At 37.5% G+C, this 9,309-nt stretch overlaps 1 protein-coding gene across 1 annotated transcript; it reads right to left on the bottom strand.

The window, feature by feature from the left end:
- Positions 1-8,298: 8,298 nt before the first annotated feature.
- Positions 8,299-9,006, bottom strand: LOC137405129 (protein FAM200C-like). Its single transcript, XM_068091354.1, has one exon. The coding sequence runs from the start codon at positions 9,004-9,006 to the stop codon at positions 8,299-8,301; it is 708 nt and encodes a 235-aa protein (XP_067947455.1).
- Positions 9,007-9,309: the final 303 nt, after the last annotated feature.

Raw genomic sequence — 9,309 nt, 5'->3', positions numbered from 1 at the left:
TGTCGTCGCATTGGCCGTCCACGTGTCTCTAAATTATTACGGAGGAGGAGAAATAGAAGGTCCTCACAGCAACCATCGACATCAAATGCTAATGTTCAACAACTCGCTACTCAAAATAATAACAACAACTCATCTGATTCAAAGAATTCTTTAGTAGATGTTGTAGGTGAAGCCTACAACATCTAACTAAAGAATTCTACTTTTGTAGAATTCTTACCTTTTGTAACTACTTTTTCAACAAACAGCAGTACCCTTTCTTTTTTCCATTATTACTTTGGTCATGGGCTGTATGACAGGGGAATTTCTAGTATAATATAATAATAATCTGTCAAATGCTATAAAATATATATTCAAGGACAAGTGACATAAACAAACTATTTATAATATGTTCAGAAACAAAAATTAGCATTTTAAAACAAAAACTAACAATTTCTAAAACAAAAATATTAGCATCGTTGCATCAGTTGCATTCTGATTGTTGCCTCCATTTGGAACCATTTTATATTCTTCTTGCTGTTCAATACTTCCCACAATCTTTTCTGACCTCAAGTCCTCTTTTGCACAGCTAAGCTAGTCGATACTAGCATCCAAACAATTTTTAGGGAGACAAAGGTTTTACAGAATGCACTTTGAATTACACATATACACTTCTCACACAACTAAAGAGAAACCACACGTAATTAAAATAGTCTCAAAATTGTAGCCTCAAAATGCGTACTAGCACAGATTCCATCGTAAATACGAAAGCTTTTTACATACATCGAAGTACCAAGACCGCGTTAAACGAGGAACTACTATAATTAGCCAGATACAGTTACTAATTATTTCTATTGTGTTGCATTCAAAGTTTTAATGAAAAAGCCGTAAAGACTGAGTTGGAAAACGGACTTCGATGCAAGCAGAAACAACAAACGAGATAATTGCTACTAATATAATCGAGTCATTATTGTTATTACGGTTTGCGGACACTTTTTTACTGATCACTCGCTATTATTGGTTTGTAAAGATCAAGAATATCAAATAGTGGTGGTCAAATAGAGGGCTTTCAAATAGAAGTGGGATTCAATTAAAGGGTGGCGATCTATTTTTCAACCATTCTCCCATAGTGGCGCTCAAATAGAGGTGGCATTTAAATAAAGGTGGCATTCAAATATGCCATTGTTTATTGATACAAGCAATGGTATCATACTATAGCAGTAGCTTGAAGGCTAGCAGTTTAATATTGGTTGAATTTGGTTTTAATATTAAAAAGACAGCACATGCAAATCTTCTATTTTAGCAGTACCAAAAATATTAAAACATAACAATATGTCAATATGTAAGCTTATATTAAGCATTTTGTAGTCCACACCTAAACAGCTTAGTTGTGGGCATTTTCACACCCCTTCACACTAAAGGAACGCCGAAGGAGACGAATCTATTCTTTATATCTAGTTATTTCTGTTATTGCGAATTTATTTTTGTCTAAATTTATTAGAATTCTTGTGTCACACTTTCTTGAAGGCATTCAACCCTTTACTGTAAATCCACACCAATTGCTGGCTCATAATCTTTGTGAGATATGTTGCATGATAGGATTTCCATACTCATGTCAAAAAAGACAACTCCTAATTATAAATGTGATTGGAATTCAGCTTGTAAAAGTGTTGAAAAATGAAAATGTGGGTAATTTCTATACCCATATCAAATACTCTATTTGATTTTAAGTATTCTCTCAAGAAATCAGTTAGGACCCAGCTGAGATCTAAGGCTATCAAAGAAATGTATGCCATGAAAAGTGCCAAACTGGCAGCACTAGAGGAGTCTCTGGCAGCTGAATGAGAAGAATATTATGCTAAAAAATCTCAGGTCAGTGAGCTTTGTGGTGATAGATTGTTGAGAGGTGTGTTTCAGTAGCGAATTGTGTTCGCTGATATTTCAGGTGATCTATTGAATTCACTCGCAAGGTTGCTCGACAAAGCTAATGGCAGATTTCCCTCATGTCCTTGCTCGATTGTCGTTGATGTTATACCTACGAACCTTCTTCTCTTTAAATATTATACAAGCTCCTAAAGGTGTGCACATTTGAAGATCGGATTTTATACCATCGTACTAAAAATCTTGTGATCATTCAACGTTATCGTTGTTCTAAACTTGGTAACTGCAAAATCTATTCAGGCAATGGATGCGGATCGATCCAAGAAAGACACGCTGGAAAGAGAAAAAGAGGAGTTGTCTCACTCATGCATTTAAACAGGCAAGACAACTCCTGTGTTTTCATTTGTACTCTTTATTACTATAGAAACATTTGCTGACTCTTCTAAACTTTATTTGCATCTAGATAGCTTTTCCTGTGAAGGGTGAAGCAAATTAGCTGGTTGTCATTGCCAGCTTCCACGCTATGTCACTATCTATGTAGCTTCTACGTTATGTCACTATCTATGTAGCTTCTACGCTATGTCACTATCTATGTAGCTTCTACACTATGTCGCTATCTATGTAGCTTCTACGCTATATCACTATCTTTGTAGCTTCTACGCTATGTCACTATCTATGTAGCTTTTACGCTATGTCACTATCTATGTTTGCTTTCCATTTTGACCCACTTCAATAGTTGGGATGATCCAGTGAAACTTTGATATACTGTATATCCCCGCATATAAGCCCATTCTAGAATGCAAAAACATTACCAAACTAAAGGGTTCGGCTTACATGTGTGTAACTGTAACTAAAAGCAATCGAAATGAGATTTTGCTAACTTAATTTCAACAACTACAACTCGAAGCATGCGGTTGATAGCCTTTGATTTACAGTTTGTTTTATACAGTACCGATGGCTTGCTCTTGAAGAAACGCCGCATATGAAAGTTCATTGACAAAAATTTAACGGAACCGGTGCACATAGCCTGGTTCTGTCCAGCTTCTGTTTTAGTGGTAGGAGCGTGCACACTCACGTGAAGCGTCTGCTTATTTTATGAACTAACGAATGGAGTGGCACTGTAAAGGTTTTCTGTATAATTGATAGTTTTTAGAAAAAACCTTGGTCTGCAATCACCAAATTTTTGGGCTTCAAACTTTGCATTACTTTTAAGAATTTTTCAAATCCTCATTGTTTGCGCAACCAAGTTTTATATATTGATCTATATTCATAGATAATCTATAATAGCTGAAGCTACTACCTGCTAGTGACTAGTGACAGTCAAATTAATGCTTGTAGTCCTGAGAAACCCTAAAGATGCCTGCGTGTTTCTATCATGATATAAAGAACCTGGCTACTCTCGTTCCTGCATTGAAATCATTTGAAAGTCAGACCTTCAAGCAGCACCTGCCTATGTTCCTGTATGACGATGATGCTCCCTATGGTACTTACTTTGGCTACACGGAATACATGTGGTCACTCAGAAATGAGCCGAATGTCCTAGTTCTCTTCTACGAAGATTTGAAATTGGTAAATGCCCTAGCTTCAACTGAATGGTAACTCAATCCTGTTCGTATTGATTTGTCCATTTTTTACCTGTTTGTAAAGCGTACAGTCAAACACCGACAACTCACTTACAAATACATAGAACACATTGAAATTTTTAAAAACTTTTTTCACTTTTAAACTCTTTTAAAATTTGACATAAGTGACCCTTTAACTTGCAACAAGCAATCTGTGTTTATGATTTATATATAGTTTATATAGATGTATTTACTGATAAATACATGCGCTTGTTACACTCTGATAACTCGATCGCTCGGTACCATAGTCTGAGTTATCCATGTTTAACTGCGTATGCCAATCTATTTATAGGATCCTGTGACTACCACCCAGGAGTTGAACAAATTTACGGATACCAACAGATCTCCCGAGCTTGTACAACAGCTTGCTGATGCTACCTGCTTTGATAAGATGAAAAAAAGCAAACTGTCACAATCATTTTCCAAAGAAATATTGAAATTAGTAAGTATGGCATTGTAATGGTAGTTTTATGAAGTGATTGCCATCAAATCGTAGATTTCCTGTGCCGGGTGTTTTGTCGACACCCTCTTCAGCGGTCACTCGTCATTTCTTAGAACTTGGTAAAAGTTAATAACTATCTTTTTGGACACGTAAAAGCAAATTATGATTGTAAAGTATACATTATATTATTTTATCGGCACTAATTTTATTTTAAACAGAATTGTTTTCCAAATTATGCTATACAAGAGTCATAAAAAGAGCAACAGGTAATCCCATGACCAAATGAGCGGAGCGAAGTTTGAGAGTTTTTATGATAAATGCATGTGCACACAACTTACGAACATTATTCATCAACAACGTCGCAAACCCTCGTTTCGAAATCTCATCAACAGCATTAACCATCGTTTTGTAGAGTTGTTTAAGTATAATAACAATACAAAACACATATAAACTGTAATAATATGTGTGTAATAAACGCCACTGTTAAAGACTGCCCTAAAGGATGGCTGGAACTGGGCAGTGCGAAGTCAGGCTTGACACTTCTACAGCCTTATTGGAACAGAAGAGCTGATATATATGAGCTAAATGGCTTTCTCTACTTTGAAGAACGCCTGGTTGTTCCCAGCTCACTGAGAAAATCAATGTTAAAATCTCTTCATGCTGGACACCTAGGCATTGAGAAGTGCCGGCAGCGTGCTAAAAAGTCATTCTTCTAGCCTGGAGTATCTGCTGATATAAAGAATGAGATTATGGGCTGTCACATTTGTGCAAGATTTGCTAGACGCCAACAGAAAGAGCCACTCATGTCGCATGAGGCACCTAGCCTTCCTTGGAACAAAGTTGCTATCGACATCATGGGGTATAAAAGCAAAGACTATCTGGTACTTGTTGACTGCTACTCTCACTTCCCTGAGCTGAGACTACTCAAGAGAAAGAATGCCGAAGATGTGGTACTAGCGCTAGTCTGTGTTTGCCGTACATGGTGTACCTTTATCAATCTTGGCTGACAACATGCCTTTCAGCAGTCGAATCATGCAAAGATTTGCATCCGAATGATCCTTCACCATTGTCACCTCAAGTCCTCACTATCCGAAGTCCAATGGGATGGCTGAGCGTTATGTGCAGACAATGAAAAACTTTTTAAAGAAGTATGAAGAAGGGGGAGGATGTATACCGGTCACTACTGAGATATCGAGAATCACCAGTGACAGGATGTTCACTAAGTCTGGCAGAAATGTTGTTCAACAGATCAGTAAGAAGTGACCTACCAATCACAACTGAGCTACTCAAACCTGTACTTGTTGAACCAGCTAAGGCTTTGGCTGCTAACCAAGAAATGAGAAAGGCATATTGTGATCGCCAGGCACGGACTCTAACTAAAATGCAACCTGGTGCCTCTGCTCTCATAAGGACTGATGCAGAAAAAAAATGGTCTCCGGATGTAATCATAGATCATCATGATTCTCCCAAGTCTTATCTTGTAGATAATGGCCACTCCATAGTCCGGAGAAACCGTGTTCACTTGAAACCTGATCATGCTCGCATGACTACTGTAACAGTTCCTGCTAGGAATGCTGATGCACAGTATTCTTCCACAGATAACAGTGATGTTGCAGGCTCCTGCCAAACCACACCTGAAATACTGCCTCAACCCCCAACATCTCCCAGAAGTCCTGTTTCTGAGCGTCAGCCTCGGCTAGGAACCAGCCTTAGCTGGTTCCTAGATGGAACCAGCTAAGGCTGGTTCCATCTAGGAACCAGCCTTGTACCTAGATGGAAGCCTCGAATCCATCCATCTAGGTACAATGACTTCCGCATGGAGTAGGTGTTTGGCCCACTCCAAGGGAGTCAGCTTTGGCCACTCCTTACCCTGTAAATAGTTGTTAGCTTCAAATATATTACCATGTCTTTGAAAAGTGTCGACAGTATCTTAAAACTTACCCATCTGAACGAATTATACACAAATAGACAGATTTATTTGGCCGAAAATCGTTATTAAAACTTGCTAAGCCTTACTTTTATCAAAGTTAAGACCGGAAATTGAAATGCCGAGCGACAAAGAATAGAATGATTAAGTTGTGCGCATTGCACGAAAAAAATAACGTGCACATTTCACTAGTCTATAGCATTGTCGAATTGCCGAAGGTTTCTGTAATTAACGTAGGAGTACTGAAATCGTTTCATTTTTGCCGATTTCAAAGTAACTGACATTTTAGACACTTTTGAGTACTTTGGTATTCTAACTGATGTCCAACGCAGTGTAAGTAAAGGAAATGACGATGATATTTTTTTCTAACGATTTTATGAGCTTATTACAATATTTAATTATGAGTTTGGATGACTACAGAACAATGACTACGTGTAGTACAGATTTTCTAAAAATCTATATAAATATCACAACTTCTTGATATTGTTAGCTATGGCGTTTTGAAATGTAAACAAAATTGTGCATTGGTTTTATATTATTACTATATTAATAATATTGGTTATTCTAATAATATCACTGCATTTTACTTCTAATATTGGCCAATATTGCATTTCTCCTATTGCAGGGAGAGAGATATAAACATATAATCTTTTCCTTTCATTATTGCTGTTTGTTGTATATAATAACACCCACACCCAGTACATTACAGCTACCATAGCAGTTATCCTATTGCACTGCAGTGCCATTTGACTGCTAATATTGCATTTCTCAACCATCAGTACCCTTTTTTTCCAATATCTCTTTGGTCGTGGGCTGTATGCCAGGGGAATTTCTAGTTTATAACATTTATAATTTAATTTATGTTTAATTTAATTTATAGCATTTGTAACATTATAGATTACTTTATAAAAATGAGAAACTTGTGTAACTTTATGCTCCCCTTTGAATACACATGATTTGTACATTTAATAGTGGCAAGTGATGACCTGTGACTACAAGTATTTAATGTGAACCTGAATTTGTAATTTCAGCTACTTTATTTGTGACTATACGAGACACAGATTTCAAGTAAATGCTCTTTTTGTGTTTCTCCTTTCAGGAATTTATGCCTTTTGTATTCGAAAGAGAATTAGATTTGTATTTGTTTGAAGCTTCTACCTATGTCGAAATTATGTGGAAGTACATTGCGTTTGACTCACACTCGTGTTTTGTTCACAGTTAATTTCTAAGAGAGCAGTCCGTTACCACCAAATGACTAAATCACTTTAGTCTTCTAACATGAGATGCAACAACAAGCTTTCATCTAGATCAGTGGTTCTAAACCTTTTTTGCCCAATTCCCCCTTTTTTAAACCTAAAGACAGAAATTTTCCCCCTCCCAACTCCTTCAAATAATGCACTGCAACTAGATAGTGAACTTTATTTACATATATAACTTATATACATATATATACATGTATATATGCATTTATTACAGTCATATCTACATGGAATATTAAAAATGAATGTATATTGAAACTCAATATATCTATCATTGTAAGACAGTCAGCAGACTAGTGTGATTTCTGTGTTTGTTTGGAGCTGACCAGAATTTTGATGTTAGGAGTTGTGGTAAATAGGGCACACCGTAGGTCAGCTTCTACTTCCAGACGGTTTCAAGATTTGCTCTTTATGGTTAGCATTGCTGAAAATGCTGACTCGCAAAGGTGTGTGGAAGCAAATGGTATGAGCATCTTGAAAGCGGCCAGGCTTATGTTGGAATACAATCTTTGGGCCTGAACCCAAAAGTGCTCTATTGATAGTTCCTTGAAGTCTTCTTTTAATGCAGAGTTGTTTGCCAGCTCCAAAAACTCCTCCTGAAGCTATTCCGGAATCTCGTGGACATTACGCCTGAAAGGGTCTTGGGTCAGGCTCATCAATTGCTCTGTCTTAAGATCTAACCTTGGAAAATATCTCTCAAACTCTGCTATCAAGCTGTTTAAGTGATGCTTTATGCCGGTTAGCAAAGAAACGGAAGGAGATTTTTTGTCAACTAATGAATGCAGAACTGGAAATGAAACTCTTACATTTCCAGTAGCCAGTCTTTCCACTCAGAGTTTGAGCTTGTCCTTGAATGCATTGATACTATCAGTTACATTCAACACATTTCTGTCTCTACCTTGCATCTTTGTGTTCACTTCATTGAGTGAACCAAATATGTCAACCAGGTAAGCAAGACACTGATGGAAGCCTTTCACTTGCATTGAAGCCAGTAGTTTGGGTTTGTTATGAGTTTTCAAGAACTCATTGACCTCTGCTCGTAGATTGAAGAAACGCAGAAGCATGTTACCCTTTGATAACCATCGAACTTTGGTGTGGAGCAATAGTAATGAGTGCACAGCATCCATATCTTCGCATAACTTGTAGAAGAGACGTGTTTGCAAGGCAGAGCCCTTGATAAAGTTTACTACTTTAATCACTGAAGAAAGGTGTTCCTGCAACCCTTTGAGAAGAGTTTTTGCTGCTAGCACTTGTCTGTGAATGAAGCAATAAGTACTCACCACTAAAGGATTCTTTTTTTACCAACTGTGCAAATCCAGCATGACAGCCAAGCATGGCTGGAGCACCATCAGTGCAAACTCCAATTAGTTTGCCCCAGTCCAGATGTTCTTTGCTGAAGAAATCGGAAACTAGGTTCATAACATCAGCAGCTGTGGTGGTCTCTGTTAGAGGACTGCAGAACAGAAATTCTTCCTCAATTGTCTCTCTGTGTACATAGCGTGCAAACACCATCAGCTGTGAAATGCTAGCAACATCAGTAGACTCATCAAGTTGAATAGCGAACATGGGAGATGACTTGATCTTTTCAATTACTTGCCTCTTTATGTCAGCAGACATATCATCGATCCTCGATTTTACTGTGCTGTCTGAGAGGGATAAATCAGCTATCTTTTGAGCGGCTGTGTCTCCGGGAATAATCTTAGTACACTCCAGCAGACAAGGTTCAACTAATGCTTCACCAATGGTGTGTGGCTTCTTATCTCTGGCGATACGGTAAGACAGAGCATAGGATGCCTCGGTAATGGCCTGTGCTTGGATATGAAAGCTGCCAGTAGAATCCAGTTTTGCCCGCTTGAGTTCTCTCTCTTTAGCTTCAAAGAACGGCTTTGATTTATCCATGTGTTCTGCATGTTCATTTCTTAAGTGTTGCTTAAGTTGATGTGGTTTCATGAAGTCGTTAAGCAAGCACTTTTATGCACAAAACACATTGTGGTACTTCGATGCCGCTTTTAATCATACAAGTGAATCTATAGTTAAGGTAAGAATCATCATATGTTTGTCTTTTTGTCTTTTTGTCTTTTTGTCTTTGACAATTCTAACACCTACAATATGGGATATGCAATCAAAATATTTGAATACGTTCAATATCTACATGAGCAAAACATCATACATATGTTAGGCTACAGAGCAAATTGTCAAAAT

The sequence above is a fragment of the Watersipora subatra genome, chromosome 9 (genome assembly GCF_963576615.1).
Source record: "Watersipora subatra chromosome 9, tzWatSuba1.1, whole genome shotgun sequence".
NCBI classification, from domain to species: domain Eukaryota; kingdom Metazoa; phylum Bryozoa; class Gymnolaemata; order Cheilostomatida; family Watersiporidae; genus Watersipora; species Watersipora subatra.
The sequence above is the reverse complement of the archived record's forward strand: the minus strand, read 5'-3'. Positions and strand labels throughout refer to the sequence as shown.

Bases quoted from the DNA above. Each gene is read 5' to 3' on its own strand.
- LOC137405129 (XM_068091354.1), bottom strand. From the start codon at position 9,006: ATGGATAAATCAAAGCCGTTCTTTGAAGCTAAAGAGAGAGAACTCAAG.